The sequence below is a fragment of the Arvicola amphibius genome, chromosome 1 (assembly GCF_903992535.2).
Source record: "Arvicola amphibius chromosome 1, mArvAmp1.2, whole genome shotgun sequence".
NCBI lineage: Eukaryota > Metazoa > Chordata > Mammalia > Rodentia > Cricetidae > Arvicola > Arvicola amphibius.
This window is the reverse complement of record NC_052047.1, coordinates 183507033-183523794: the sequence shown is the minus strand read 5'-3', so window position 1 is coordinate 183523794 and position 16762 is coordinate 183507033. Positions and strand designations below refer to the sequence as shown.

Genomic DNA, 16762 nt, shown 5'->3' with positions numbered 1-16762 from the left:
GGAAAGCACACTACAGCCCAGAACTCCGGAACTCAAGCCATCCCCCTGCTTCAGCCTCTCTAGCAGTTGAAATTCTAGGCACACACCACTGTGCCTGGCTCCAGTACAACGCTTACTGCCTCATTACCACTGTGTTGGGTGTCCTTTCTCTCTGAGCTCTGGGTGCCTCTAACTGTGGTCATCACCATGTCACCCAACACCCTGAGCCCCTTCAGACAGAGATACAGATTTTTTGGCTCCTGTGTTGTTATCAGCACTGATTTTCATTGTGGCTACTGGAAGACCCAAAGAAATAAAAAACTTCACATTGGAAGACACAATTTGGATATCAGAATGTAATAGAAAGAAAAAAGTCCAAGTCTGGGAATTATTACACTATTCCATTTTACTGCAACCTTTACTTCCTGTCCTGAGCAACAGATCCAATGAGTGCATGATAGGAAAACTACAAGAAATAGAAAAGCAAAACAATCTTCTTTCATAATAAACTACTGAAAATATTACGTAAAAGAATATGAGACTATAACACAACAGAATGAGGATTTTTATTTTACAAATGAAAATGCAAAAAAAGTGGACTAAACTGACTCTCCACCAAATCTGATTTCATACCTTGGAGGTGACCTTTGCCAGTTTATCAGTGAATTCCCTGAGGAAGAAGCACAGGCTAAATTTAGCCACCATGACAGCAATGACTGGCAGAGAAAAGGATTGCATTGCTCTTCCAATTTCTCTTTCTTCTTGGAAACACACTCCGTGGCCACGTGGAGAATTGGAGGTTCTGCTTCAGTCTTCACAGTGTGATTCCACGTCTCTCAGAAGTTAAACTAGGATATCCCTCGCAATAGCATACAAAGTCCTGACTTTTGTCACATCTGTTACCTTTAGAGAATATTCTGAATGAGCAAGTGAAGCTCCCATTGCAACAGAGGAATTTCTGCAATAGAAACAACAAAGAACAGATAGATAACCGCATCAGTTGTGAAATACACCCCTCCTTAACTTTACAGACTCACTCATGGCTCAAGAACAGGGGAAAGTCAAGGATGCTGGACTACCATACTTACAATTTTCATTAATCAATGACTTGAAAAATCTAGTACCTAAATCTACCAGGCAGGAAATTGGATTTTATATCTGAAAATGTACATGCTAAGGTCTTCCTTTTTTTATGCTGAATCCCTGCTCACCCACCAGTAAATGAGATGACTCAATTAAGTTGTAGGAATCCTCTAGGGTATTGAAAAAAACATAATAGTTTAAAGTCCTTATTGGTAATAAAATTTCAAAACAACTGCAAGTAGAGAGCAAAGGTAAATGGAGACTATTTACAGTAGGAGAGATAAAGCGGTCCTGAAGCTGCCCTATACCAATTATTAACTTAGTAAAAGGAACACATAGAGAACTAGTATACGTGAGTAGATGATTCATTGGATACTTTACTGCTGAATTAATTTATAAAGTATTATGCCAAGCAATGCTTTGAATTAGGAAATCATTCCCACTGAACTAAGTCTCTCTTAGGCCCGCAGACTAGATATAACCATAGAAATGGTGATGACTAGCATGACTCAGCAAAGGCTATGTGAAGGTTTACTTATATTCCCAAGTTACTCTTTATTTCTGGCAGAACAACAATCATTTTAGAAATATTTTTCACCTGAAAAACACAATACTTACTAATCACAGCAATTTATTATTTAATAATGACATTAACTAAGGTTTTCTTATTTAAGCAACAAAAGATTTCATCCTCTCCTGTATGTAAAGTATATATTTGTACCGAAACTTCATTCCTGAGTCTCTAGAAGATCGAGCAGAACAGTGGAATTCTGTAGCACCTGAACCCTCAAGGATTCTTTGCAGATTTTTATCTGTTATGCCACCTCCTGTTACAAAGAAAAAGTAATACATTAAGTGGAACAGAACATCACATGAAAGTTAAATATATATAAATCCTTATTTTACATAAAATATTCATTCTAAATATTTCCACTATTTTAAAAATTACTGTATCTAAGCTAATATGGGGTCAGAAGACAAATACGATCTATGCTACAGACTCTGGAGAACTTGTAAGGGCAGAGCTTATAAAGAAAACTCACGTATCCCTTGGCTTGTCACAATGCTACGCATTACTGAGTTTGGATTTTAAAAACTATCTGGACAAGGAAAATCATTCCGCACTGCTTCACTGCTTTCCCCTCGATGTACACACGGAAAGCTCAAGACAGGTGTAAGGGAAACAAAGGCATCAGAAACGCATCCCCAACAGAGAACCCATAGCGCTTCGTTCCAGCCCAGATTTGCAGAACATACTGACTCTACTGGAAATGAGACTAAGCAAACTATTTATAGCTTGTTCATCCTAAGATTAACTGTTTCATTTCACTGACAAATTTAACTTTTTAAAAAATATGTAGCCAAATACTTTTATGATGACATTCATTTGATAATCTTTAATAATTTATGACAGCTATACTCTGAACTCATACCAGTAATTGTAAAGATGAAATTATTTATTTTTATATTCTGATAAAGAAAATATATTCAAAACATTTAAGATGGTATTAGCTAGGTACTTTGTACTTGAAGCTGTGTTTTCACTACACTTCTTCAGACATATAAGCTTGGCTTTTGTTGTTGTTTTTGTTAGTGCTATCCATGTTGCTGAACCCTTAAAAAGTGAAAAGAACAAGTCAGGCACAGCGGTGAACGTCTCTAATCTCAGCACTTGAGGCTGGAACAGGATGACCTAAAGTTTGACCAGCCTGGGCTATATAACAAGACCCTGTCTCACAAACACACACAAAATCAACAAACAAATAACACAACATAACACATCACAGATCATAGAACAGAAGAAAGCAAAACAGAAAGAACATGGGCTCACAAGTCAAATTTAGGTTAGAATTTGGGTTTTCTCACTGTAACTGTAAAAAGTTGTATGATCTTACTGAAATTATATAACTCTACCGAGTCTCAAATTTTAGTAGAAATAATTTGAGCCTTTTAAATGTAGGTTTGTCTATACAGCATTTTAATGTTGAGATATTTCCTTCCAGCCCCACTTTCTTCCGAGCTTATCATGAAGAAGTTGGATTTTGATATGTGTTTATGTCCTAAAGTCTGTTGATACTATTGTATGAGCTGACAGAATATTCCATTTATTCAGGCATGTTGTCTAACATTTAGCTTTATCATAGGACAGCAGTACTGAACTTCCTTTGCAAAAAGAACATTCGAATTCATAATATTCTACATGGTGAGAAAGCAAACATGATGAAAATTCCTTATTTGTTCCTTTTTGAGCCAACTTCTGTTAGTACATTCTTTATTTTGAAATCTCAGCAGAAGCCTCCTAATTTTATAACATTTTAATCAAACTATTTTTTTACCTCTAAGTACTGATGTGGGATGCCCTTCTGTACACTTCAAATGTGTTGCTTTTGTTGGCTGATGAATAAAGCTACTGTGGCCTATGGCAGGGCAGAATATAGCTAGGCAGGAAATCCAATTGGACATACAGGGAAAAAGAAGGCAGAGTTGGAGAGACACTAACAGTCACTGGGGAAGCAAGATGTGAAGTAACAAGCCAAGAGCCTCGTGGTAAAAATATAAACTAACAGAAATGGGTTAATTTAAAATATAAGAGCTAATCACTTTCTCCCTTGTTTTCTTGACTTGTCTGTAGGCAGAGACTGCTCGTTTGTTTCCTGGATGTTCAGACCCAAAATAATCACACTAGAACTATATTAATTACAACACTGTTTGGCCAGTAGCTTAGAAACCTTTCTAGCTAGCTCTTACATCTTAAATTACCCCATTACTATTAATCTGTGTATCACCACAAGGCTGTGGCTTACTGGTACAGTTTCTGTGTATCTGTCTCATTCGGCAGCTATATGGCATCTCTTTGACTCTGCCTACTCTATATATCTCTGTTTAGATATTCCAAATGACTTTGGCCTGCTAAGTCATTGGCCAAAACAGCTTTATTCATCAACCAATAAAGCAATACATATACAGAAGGACATCCCACATCATCTCCCCTTTTCTGTCCCATAAAAAGGAAAGTAAAACATAGTAAAATTACATAAACACAACAGTTATTAATAAAGAATTATAGTTACAATATTTAGTTATTAACATTTGGCAAATTAAGGAAACTATTCTATCTTTGTAAGTCTTAAGTTTTATATCTATTTTTTTTTTTTTTTTTTTTTTGGTTTTTCGAGACAGGGTTTCTCTGTAGCTTTTTTAGAGCCTGTCCTGGAACTAGCTCTTGTAGACCAGGCTGGCCTCGAACTCACAGAGATCCGCCTGCCTCTGCCTCCCGAGTGCTGGGATTAAAGGTGTGCGCCACCACCGTCCGGCTCTAATTTATTTTTTATCATAAATAAGGAAAACTAACTGTCTTCAACTCTTCAAAGACCCCAGAAGGACATAATATTACCTAAGTAAACAAGAAGTGCATTGTAAGCAACTTCCAAAACTCTAGAATTGGTAGAGACACCTCATTGCCTGGACAGTCACCCAAAGTTCTTCTGTAATGTTGGAGCATTCATCTTCAGCCTGTAGGTCCATACTATCCAGCAGACTTTAACGTGAAACAGGAAATTTAAGATCTGTCTGCCTTATAAAGGCAAAGTTCATCAGTTGCTTTCTTCTGTGTCCTGGCATTTTTTTTTTTTCTGTGAAGCAGCAACCCTGAAGCAGCAACACCTTCTTTAGGCAAGTTCAGCAGAGATTTTTTTTTTTTTTTTTTTTTGTGAGTCCTATATGTCCAGTTTATACAGCATACCATCAAGCAGTCCAGGCAAGAAACTGAATGGCTAACAAACTCCATAAGGAGCCTCTCTGATGCCCATCATCCTCTTGAAAAAGACTGGTGCTGCCAGGAGATATATCTCATTGTCATAAAAAAATCTAAGTTCTTAAAACATCATAAATGCCATATTCTGTAAGTCTTTGAAGTATTGAAGATTATCTATATAACTGAAATATATCTCTGTATATCTAGAAAACCTATCTAACATGACTACAGGTTTGACGATTATAAATGACTACCTATTAATCTGAAATTTTTAATTATACATTATATTTTTAAATGAGCTGTCTAAACATAAATCTCAAACAGAAGCAGAAATACATATACACAGTGTAAGAAAATCAACCTTAAATATATATCAATAGACCAAGATCCATACAAATGCAAAGTATCCATCTATGTATCATATCCCCCTTATTTGTTTTCTTTTTTTAGAAATTTATTGTGACCATTAATCACTTATAATCAACCCACTTCAAATGAAAACAAATATTTATAAACAATAACTTTGGGAATTGGGGAGTAGTTTTCTTCAAATTTCTTCCTGCTGCTTGTTGGGCAAAGTATTTTTAGGGTTCACTGAGAGCTTTTAGGAGGTCTTGCTTCATCAAACCACATTAGCCTGGAAGGAATCCATAGATTCTCATTTTCTGAGGTAACAAAAACAGAACCTCTTTTTCAAAGCAAAATATCCTTAGACACAAATTTTGAAGTTAAGATACCTTTATGTTGGTTTAGCTTAGCAGCCCCCAGAATCAAATGTCTCTCTGCAGTCAAAAAATTTAAAGAAAACATAATAATATGCATAACCCAGACTCTCTGTGTATTTCCATCTTTACGTGGCTTACTTTTCTTTACTCCTTTAATCCGTTACTGTCTGTACTCTTCTTTTTTTTTAATTGCAATACTGTTTGGCCAATAGCTTAAGTATAATTCTGGCTAACTCTTATATCTTAAATTAACCCATTTCTATTAATCTGGGCACTACCTACCACAAGGTTGTGGCCTACTGACAAAGTTTCAGACGGTTCCGGCAGAGGCGTCTGTCTCCTCTGGCAGCTACATGCCTTCTCCCTGACTCTGCCTACTCTCTCTATATATCTCTTTCAGCCTGGCACAGAGGACTGTCTGTACTCTTCTATATTACTTCTACTGTCTCTTTTTTATTTTATTTTTAGTTTTTTAAAAACAATTTCTCTTTATAACTGTCTACACTCTTTTTCCTCACTCTCCCAAGCCTATGTACATTTTTAAATACACTGTGTCTAGAATTCTTCCCAAGCTCTCTCAGTTTTTATGTGGATGTAGGTGCCCCACACTGGCGCACAATTCATTTGCTCTTTCAACACTCTATTTCCATATTATCAGAAAAAACAAAGCGATAAATACCTGGCATCACCACAATCCTGCCTTTTGCCTGAAAAGGGGGGAAAAAGTAAATTTTAGTATCTTTTTCTCAATTGGGATCAATAAGTATATTTAAAAAATTTAAGTTACTACTAATATTTAATTTTTCAATGGTTCTCTCTCTCTTAGGGAAAAGATAGTGGGCAAGAAAGATGTTCAGTATTATAAGTTTTTTATAGAAAGATTTTTAGTTCTATTGCTTTAAAATATATAGTATTATAAACATAAAGAATATGTATAAAAATAAACTTTATAATCACACCACCTTGAGAAAAATCTTACTGAAAAATCACAGAAATTTTGAGTTTGTGGTATGCAGTAGAATGAAAATAGTTGCGTATAAAATTTTAGCAGAAAAGACAATGTAACATAATTGTAAGTTACGGTGGTGAGAGTGGAAAGATGGGAATCCACTCAAATCTTGCCTCATCAACTAAATATCAACAGAACTGAAATATAATTTAAAAATATATAATTGAAAATATAATTGAAAAAATAAGAATTAACTTAATTTCTGACATTATCATGTGGCCTATCCATCCTTCTACGTCTTTCCAGAATATCCTTCTTCTCCCATAGCTACCCTTCTCAAGCCTCTTCCTCACCTATTAAAATCATATGTAAGCCCCTTATTCTAACTATCCCTTTGAGTTATATTTTTTTGCTAACACACACATAAGAATATACAGTTATGTGCACATTCTTTTGTTGGTTTATTTGCCCCAGGAACTAAACGTAAGAGAGAAGAGAGAAATCTATCCCTTTGACATGGTGAACAAAGAAAGTTCTTACTGGCATGGAACTTTAAACATTAAAAGAAGATGAAACAGATAAACAATACTTATATAATAAAATTTCAGATAGCGAGTACAATGGAGGTAAAATACAGTCAGGTATTAAAATAGGGACTGAGAGAAAGGGGGTGATTTCACAAAATTACTAAGTGTTAGAAAAATTAACTGAAGCAAAGATGTATCATGTTCTCAAATACATGAGAGCAAAGCATCCATAAAACATTCACTATATAAGAAGTTGAAATGATCTTAGGAGGAGGAAAAGTCACATTTATTTGTTTCTTACAAATAAAAGCTTTCTAAAATAAAGACAAATATTTTTTAAGAGATAAATATTATCATACTTTTTGGCCTTCTATAAAAGATTACTTAGAATAATATATTTACCTAACACTATCAGAAGTGGTTTAAAAACACAAAACACTGAGCATCAGTAATAATCTGAAAAACAAAACCTTATGGTATAGTTTGAACATGAAATGACCCCCACAGGCTTGGTTGCTACCTAAAAGACTTTGGGGAAATGTCTATATCATGAGGACTCTAACTTCACAAATGGAATAATCCTCTGATGGATTAAAAATCTGGATAGACACCCAGACGGCACCCCTCCCTGGGCTCCATATTCTGGAGTACAACTTTGGAAGAAGGCGTTGGCTTTACGGGAGGCCAGGCCCAGCAGAAAACTCCTGCTGCACTAGGTACCACGCTGTACCAGGAATCCCAGATGTCAAGCACTTCCCCAGAACTCCAGAGACTACACAGGCACTTGGAATAGAAAAGGCAATGTTGGCACCCAAAACTTCAGAAGTTTTGCAGACCACAGAAACACCAGCAGAGATACCCTACTGAACTGAAGGCTTGCTGGTCACTAGAACCCTTGGACACTTAGGCCAGAAGATCAGAGAAGAAACAAAAACCAAGTGTTGGGACTTTGGACCCCCAGACCCTGAATTTTCTATGACCCTTTGCCTGCCGGAATAAACAGCTTGTTTTCCTCTGCTAGCAGCTGCTCTGAGCAACCTATGCTTGCAGCTGCTCTGAGCACGAGACCCTGATGGCAGGGGAGTGGTTTCTGGTGGCTTGCAGCGGAAGGATTCTGAGAGCTAGGGCGTGGACAATGGTCAGGGAAGGCACTATATAAGCTGCCCGGGAACACAATAAAGTTGGCATTCTTGGCATTCTTGTTTCAAGAATGACCCATGTCTCTGTCTGTCTGTGTGTATTTTAATGTCCAGGTGATTCCCTCAACTCAGGAACCACCTTCCTTAGTGCAGGAGGTAAGCTACAGGTGTAGTACCGTAGTACACGTAGTACAGGCACTACAGGATACGTAGTAGTACAGACATTACACCAAGGAACAAAACAGCCATCCAATAAAAACAAACACAGGCATCAACACCTAGACCTATAATCAACAAAAACCCAGATGCCTAAATGCCAGTGTAATAACACAATAATAGAAAGGGCAACATGGCACCACCAGAGTCCAGCTATCCTATGACAGCAAGACCCGAACAAGACCTGAACAATGCAACTGAAGCACAAGAAAATGACCTTAAAAACAACTTCATGAAGATGATAGAGGTCCCTAAAGGGCAATGAAAAATTCCTTAAAGAAATTGAGGAAAAGACAAACAAAAAATGGAGGAAATCAATAAATCCCTTCAAGAATGACAAGAAAAAAAAAAAAAACAGGTGAAAAAACAGGTCAAGACCTGAAAATGGAAGTAGAAGCAATAAAGAAAACACAAACTCAAGGAATTCTGGAAAAGGAAAATCTGGGTAAGTGAACAGGAACTATAGAAGCAAGCATCACCAACAAAATACAAGACATGGAAAAAAGAAATCTCAGGCGTTGAAGACATGACAGAGGAAATAGATTCACTGTACAAAGAAAATGTTAAAACTAAAAAATTCATGACACATAACATGCAGGAAATCTATGACATTATGAAAAGAGCAAGCCTAAGAATAATAAGAATAGAAGAAGGAAAAGAATCCCAGCTCAAAGACCCAGAAAATATATTTAATAAAATCATAGAAGAATATTTCCCTAACCTAAAGAGGACATAAAGGTACAAGAAGCTTACTGAACACCAAATAGACTGGAGCAGAAAAGAAAATCCCTGAGCCACATAATAATCTAAACACTAAACATACAGAACAAAGAGAGAATATTAAAAGCAGCAAGAGAAAAAAGGCAAAATAACATATAAAGGCAGAACTAGGCAAAGTAACATATAAAGGCAGACCTATTAGAATCACACCCAACTTCCCAATGGAGACTCTAAAGTCCAGAAGGGCCTAGACAGATGTATTGCAGACCCTAAGAGACCATGGATGTTAGCCTAGACTACTATACCCAGCAAAACTATAAATCACCATAGATGGAGAAAAGATATTTCATGACAAAGTCAAATTTAAACAATATCTATTCACAAATCCAACCCAACACAAGGTACTAGAAGGAAAACTCCAACCCAAGGAAGTTAACTACATGCATGAAAACCCAGATAATAAATAATCTCACATCAGCAAAACCCAGCAAAGGGAAATACACACATACACACACACACCCATACCACACCACCACCAACAACAATAAAATAACAGGAATTAACAATCAGTGGTCATTAGTATCCCTCAATATTAATAGATTCAATTCAAGACACAAGTTAACAGAACGGATACAGAGACAGGACCCATCCTTCTGCTTTATACAAGAAATACACCTCAACATCAAAGAAAGACATTACCTCAGAGTAAAGGATGAGAAAAAAAATTTCCAATCATAGAGACCTAAGAAGCCAGCTGGTGTAGTTACCCTACTATCTAACAAAATTGACTTCATGCTGGGCAGTGGTAGGGCACACCTTTAATCCCAGCACTCGGGAGACAGACAGAGGCAGATGGATCTCTGTGAGTTCAAGGCCAGTTCTGGTCTACATAGCGAGTTTCAGGACAGGCTCCAAAGCTACACAGAGAAACCCTGCCTCGAAAAACCAATAAACAAACAAACAAACAAACAAACAAATAAATAGGCTTCAAACCAAAATTAATCAAAAGAGATGGAGAAGGGCATTTCATACTCATCAAATGAAAAATCCACCAAGATTATATCTCAGTCCTGAACATCTATGCCCCAAATGCAATGGCAACCACATTTGTAAAAGAAACATTACTAAAGCTTAAATCACACATCAAACACCACACATTAACAGTGGGAGACCAACACCTCACTCTCACCAATAGACAGGTTTATAAACCTTAAAAGTTTTTGCCTTTAAGACTCTCTTTCAGGGTTCAATTAAAGATGCCATGAATAGCTAAAGGGGGGGCTAAAGATCGGAGAGTAAAGAAGTCTACTCACAACAGGTTCCGTCTATCCATAATTCTTTATTCTTCTTTCTTCAATCCATTATTTCTCATTATTCCTTCTTATTCTCCCTTGTTCTTAGTTCTATGCTGCTCCTTAGTTCTACCTGTTACAAATGTTCCCAGTCATATATATCCTTAAAACCAGCATTCCCAAGCTCTAGCAGGTTTCAAGGCCAGAATTCTTTTGCCCCTTAGAAAATCAGATAAATCACACAAACACGTAGATCCATGGGAGTGGCTAGTAAACATCCAGTGAACTCTTTAATGGAGAAAGTTAGTTAAGAAAGGGAATGAAATCATCAGGGAATACTAGAGGGGAAGGTTAGTGAGCTATACTACAGTTTTAGATGGTAGATAAAAGGTTAAAAGGTCTATTTTCAGTAAAATTATGAATAGGGCACAGATTGTTTGTTTAAATCAATGTGCTGCTTTTCTCCCAGCAAGCATAGAATCAGGTAACCAAGAAACCTACATAAACTGTCAGGGAGAAGCTGATGACTCTTGATCAGATAGCATATACACCAAACACTGCAGTTTCTACAGGCCTAGGTCTGGAGTTAGACTTACTGCTCTAAGCAAAGAAAAGACCCAAGCCTCTAAATTATCAGTTCCAGGCTACGCTGTTATTAGTCATTCTGATCGTGGGTGTTGTGGGTCTTTCTCTGGGTTACAGTTAATTATCCCTTCTGCTGTCCTGAAAGTTCTAGAAAAAAAAAAAAAAAGAAACAAAAATATACACACGAGGAGTAGACAGCAGGAAGTACTCAAACTAAGGGCTGAAAATCAATAAATCAGAAACAAAGAATCAATAAAAAAAGAGGATTTTTTGAGAAAAATCAACAAAATAGATAAACCCTTATCCAAACTAACTAAAAGGCAGAAAGAGAATACCTAAATTAACAAAATCATAAATAAAAAGGGGAACGTTAACAACAGACACTGAGGAAATCCAGTGAAACATCAGGTCATACTTCAAAATCCTGTTCTCCACAAAATCAAGAAAATCTAAAGGAAATATCTCAATAGATACCACATACCAAAATTAAATCAAGTTCAGATAAACAATTTAAATAAACCTATAGCCTTCTAAGGAAATAGAAGCAGTCATTAAAAGTTTTCCAGTTGGGGAAAAAAAAAAGGCCAATGCCAGGTGGTTTTTAATGAAGAATTCTACCAGATTTTCAAAGAGCTAATACCAATACTCCCCAAATTAGTCTACAAAATAGAAACAGAAGGAACATTGCCAAATTTTTTCTATGATGCCACAATCATCCTGATACCCAATCCACATGAAGACTCAACAAAGAAAGAGAATTACAGACTAATTTCATTCATGAACACTGATAAGCAAAAAAAAAAAAAAAAAAAAACAAAAAACTCAATAAAATACTGGCAAACCAAATCTAAAAACACATCAAAAAGACCATCTACCATTAACAAGTAGGCTTCATCACAAAGATGCAGGAATGGCTCAACATATGAAAATCTGTCAATATAATCCATCATGTAAATAAACTGAAAAAAAAACCAATATGATCATCTCATTAGATGCTGAAAAAGCCTTTGACAAAAATCTAACATCCGTTCATGATAAAAGTCTTAGAGAGATCAGGGATACAAGGGACATACCTAAATATAATAAAAGAATCTACAGCAAGCCAATACCCAACATCAAATTAAGTGAGAAACTCAAAGCGATTCCACTAAAAATCAGAAACCAGAGAGGGTTGTCTACTCTCTCTATACCTATTCAATAGAGTACTTGAAGTTCTAGCTAGAGCAATAAGACAACTAAAGGAGATCAAGGGGATAAAAATAAGAAAGGAAGAAGTCAAAGCATCATTATTGACAGATGATATTATAGTGACTCCAAAAATTCTACCAGGGAACTGTCAGACCTTTAAATACCTTTAGTCAAGTGGCTAGTCAGAAGATTAACTCCAAAAAATAAGAAGTGATAAACAGGCTGAGAAAGAAACCAGGAATTTGATATCCTTCACAATAGCCTCAAATAATATAAAATATCTTTGTGTAACTAAGCAAGTGTGCAGCATCAATAAAAAAAATCCAAAGACAGATATTGGGGTTCAACCTGAAGATCAGAAAAGAAAAGCAACCAATCACCAGAGAGTCCTTTTACCTCTTACCAAATCGTCAGACCGAAGGGGCGAGATCCTATTTCCACAAATCCTTAGGCTCCACATTTCACTAAGCTCCTATCTCTTCCCCTTTATATTCTTCTCTCCACCCAGCCAAATCGCTCCTGTCTCCACCCCCCTAGTGTTGGGATTAAAGGCATGTAATACCAAGTACTGGGATCACCTTTGTGTGAGCTCTGTTTCTCTTTTAGAAAGATTCACTCTTGTGTAGCCCAGGGTGGCCTTGAACTCAGAGATCTCTTGGCCTCTGTCTCCAGAGTCCTGGGATTAAAGATGAATGCCAACACCCCTGTCCTGTATGGCTGACTCGTATGGCTGCTTTGCCCTTTGATCTTCAGGCAAGATTTATTTATTAAAATACAAATAACATACCACTATACAAGTGAAAGACTTATATGATAAGAACTTCAACTCTTTAAAGAAAGAAATTAGAGAAGATATCAGAAGATGGAAAGATTTCCCATGTTCATGAATAGGTAGGACTAACATAGTTAAAATGGCCATCTTACCAAAAGTCATCTACAGATTCAATGCAATCCCCATCAAAATTTCAACATAATTCTTTACAGACCTTGAAAATTCAATACTCAACTTCATATGGAAAAACAAAAATTCAGAATATATAAAACAATCCTGTACAATAAAAGAACTTCTAGAGATACTACCATCCCTGATTTCAAGCTTTACTACAGAGCTATAGTAATAGAAACAGCCAGTTACTGGCATAAAAACAGACAAATGGATCAATGGAATCGAACCGAAGACCCAGACATATTTAAATCCATATACCTTTGGACACCTGATTTTTGACAAAGAAGCCAAAACTAAAATGGAAAGAAGAAAGCATCTTCAACAAAGGGTGCTGGTATAACTGGATGTTGGCATGTAGAAAAATACAAACAGATCCATATTTATCACCCTGCACAAAACTCAAGTCCAAGTGGATCAAAAAGTCAACAAAAATTTAGATACATGGAACATGATAAGAGAAAGTGAGAAACAGCCATTAACACACTGGCACAGGAGACAACTTCCTGAACTGAACACCAATAGTGCATATATTAAGATCAACAATTAATAAATGGGACCTCATGAAAATGAAAAGCTCCTGCAAGGCAAAGGATACCATTATTAGGACAAAATGGCAGCCTACAGAATGGAAAATGATCTTTAACAATCCCACATCTGACAGAGGGCTAATATCCAAAATATATAAAGAACTTAAGAAACTAGACATAAAAAAAAAAACTCAATTAAAAATGGGGTATAGATCTAAACAGAGAACTCTCAACGGAAGAATCTCAAATGGCTGAGGAAAACTTAATGTTCAACATCCTTAGCCATCAATGAAATGCAAATCAAAATGACTCTGAGATTCCATCTTTTTTTAAAAAATATTTATTTATTATGTATACAATATTCTGTCTGTATGTCTGCAGGCCAGAAGAGGGCACCAGACCTCATTACAGATGGTTGTGAGCCACCATGTGGTTGCCGGGAATTGAACTCAGGACCTTTGGAAGAGCAGGCAATGCTCTTAACCACTGAACCATCTCTCCAGCCCCTGAGATTCCATCTTATACCTATCAGAATGGCTAAGATCAAAAAACACAGTGACAGCTCATGTTGGAGAGGATATAAAGTAAGGGGAACACTCCTCCATTGTTGGTGGGACTGCAAACTTGTACAGCACTTTGGAAATCAATATGGCAGTTTCTCAGAACATTGAGAATCAATCTACCACAAGACTCAGCTACATTACTCTTGGGCATAATCTCAAAGGATGAATCATACCACAAAGACACTTGCTCAATTACATTCATAGCAGCTTTATTTGTAATAGCCAGAATCTGGAAACAACCTAGATGTCCCTCAACCAGGAATTGATAAAGAAAATGTGATACATTAACAGCTGTATATTACAACTGTTAAAAACAATGATACCATAAAGCTTGCAGGCAAATTTTCTGGAACTAGAAAAAAAAAAAAATCATCCTGAGTGAGGTAACCCAGACTTAGAAAGATAAACATGGTATGTACTCACTCATAAGTAGATACTAGCTATAAAATTAAAGGATAACTATGTTACAATCCACAGACTCACAGACTAGGTAACAAGCAGAGTTCAAGGGGACATGTTGGTCTCTCTAAGAAGGGGAAGTAGAAGTTTTGTGGGTAGACTGTGGGTGGGTGGGATGGGAACATAAACGATCAGGTTGGGGGTGGGACACAGAGTGGGAGAGTACTGAAAGAGACTACTGGAAAGGTGGGGCAAGGGAAGCGTTTCGGAGTCAGGTAAAAACCAGGTGCAAGGGAATCTCCAAGGATGATTCAAGCTAATACTCCTAGCAATAGTGGATATGTAGCCTGAACTGGCCATCTCCTGGGACCAGGGCAAGACTTCAAGTGGAGGGAGTGGGAAACCAACCTAGCCACACAACCTTTGACCTACAGTCTGTCCTGCCTACGGGGACCAACTGGGGTAAGGGTGGTCTAGAGATTGAGGGAGTGGCCATCCAATGACTAGTCTAGCCTAAAATCCATGCCAGGAGAGGAAGCCACCCCTGAAATTGCCTGGAGCACCAGGACCCAGAGGCTGGATGGCCCAGAGACCAATGGTGGCCTCATGCTCTACCATCAGCAAATTTGGTGAGACAATTAGGAATTCTTAAAAGGGAAAATTAGTTAGAAAAAAGAACCTGAGGATCAGAAAAGCAAAGCAGCCAACCACGAGGGAGACCTTTTACTTCTAACAAATATTCAGACTGAAAGGGCAAGATACTGTCTTCAGAAATCCTCAGACTCCACAATCCACTGAGTTCCTCTTTATATTCCTCTCATCATCCAGTCATATTGTTCCTGTCCTCATCTCCCTAGCGCTGGGATTAAAAGTATGGGACTCCCAAACACTGGGATTAAAAGTGTGACCCACCATCACTTGGATGTGCTTCTGGATCGATCTTGTCTAGCCCAGGGTAGCCTCTAACTCACAGAGTTCCATTTGCCTCTGTCTCCTGAGTCCTGGGATTAAAGGTATGGCTGACTAGTGTGGCTGCTTTGCCCTCTGATCTTCGGGAAAGCTTTATTTATTAAAATACAAATAATATAACACTATAACACTATAGAGTTCTTGTTTTGAAAAGAAAAAAGGGAGATATAGATATGTTAGAATATAAAGGTAGACTATTGAGTCTATTCTGAAAAGAAAAGGATATAGAAATAGGGTAAAAAAAGTAGATTATTGGATCTACTTTTAAACAAAAAAAACTAGCTGTTTTAAATAAGTTACATAGATAAGGATCTTTGTATATTGGTAAAAATTTGAGATTAATTTTGTTAGAACATACTGTACATACATTTCTAATTTTGCTCAAGGTATTGAACCTATGCAGCCTATTTAATAATGCAATGGAAACTTTTAGCCCTTGAAAGTTACTATTACCAACTAACTAGTATATAAAAAAATGCAAGTTAGTAGTTAGTCATTACAATCAAACTTGTAGTCATATTAGGCATGTTTTTAAGATCAAACAGAAATATTTTAGGTAGACAGGTCATCTTCAAACATTTTAGAGATCTGCAGAATATGGCATTTAAGATATTTTAATAACAGGTTTGTTTGTTTTTGTTTTTGTTTTTTAAATGACAATAAGACATGTCTTCTCCTGGCAGCACCAATCTACCTTGGAGAAGATGATGGGCAGTGAAGAAATTCCATATGGAGTTTACTTTCTTTGTGGTAAAGGTAAGCCACTGGACAAGATAGTGCCCTTGCCTTGACTGCTAACAGTATGCTGTCCAAATTGGAGAAGTGGGACACAAAAGAAAGGACTGCCAGACTTTATCAGGACAGAAGCAGCCCTTCAGAATATCCTGTTTCAAAGAAAAGTCTGCCAGATATGCTAGGCCTAAAGGCCAAGATGGATGCTCATTGCAGATGAACTTTGGGTGACTGTCCGGGCAGCCAGTTGTTTCTGTCATATCTTACATTTTTTGGAAGTTGCTTCCTTGCTTGCTCTCCCTGTTTATTCAGGTCACATTATTTCCTTATGGGGTCTCTAACAGAGTTGAAGACTTTATAGTTATAGTTTTCCTTGTTATCAGATTCAGAAAAGAAATTCACTAAAGAGGTATAAAGTATATAAGGTAGAGAGACATTAAAAGATGGTTTTGGAAAGCAAGCTACAATA

The 16762-nt window shown here is 36.9% G+C and overlaps 1 protein-coding gene across 3 annotated transcripts in view; it reads right to left on the bottom strand.

Moving 5' to 3' along the window:
• Positions 1-525: 525 nt before the first annotated feature.
• The window catches only part of Cutc (cutC copper transporter), a 28327-nt gene continuing 12090 nt past the window's right edge, over positions 526-16762 (bottom strand). For all 3 annotated transcript variants that reach the window (XM_038344152.1, XM_038344161.1, XM_038344144.1), the window contains 3 exons: positions 6221-6248; positions 1784-1889; positions 526-937 (listed from right to left, as the gene is read on the bottom strand). In XM_038344152.1, the coding sequence (XP_038200080.1) occupies positions 823-937; positions 1784-1889; positions 6221-6248 (249 nt within the window). In that variant the 3' untranslated portion in view covers positions 526-822. The remainder of the gene's footprint in view (positions 938-1783; positions 1890-6220; positions 6249-16762) is intronic.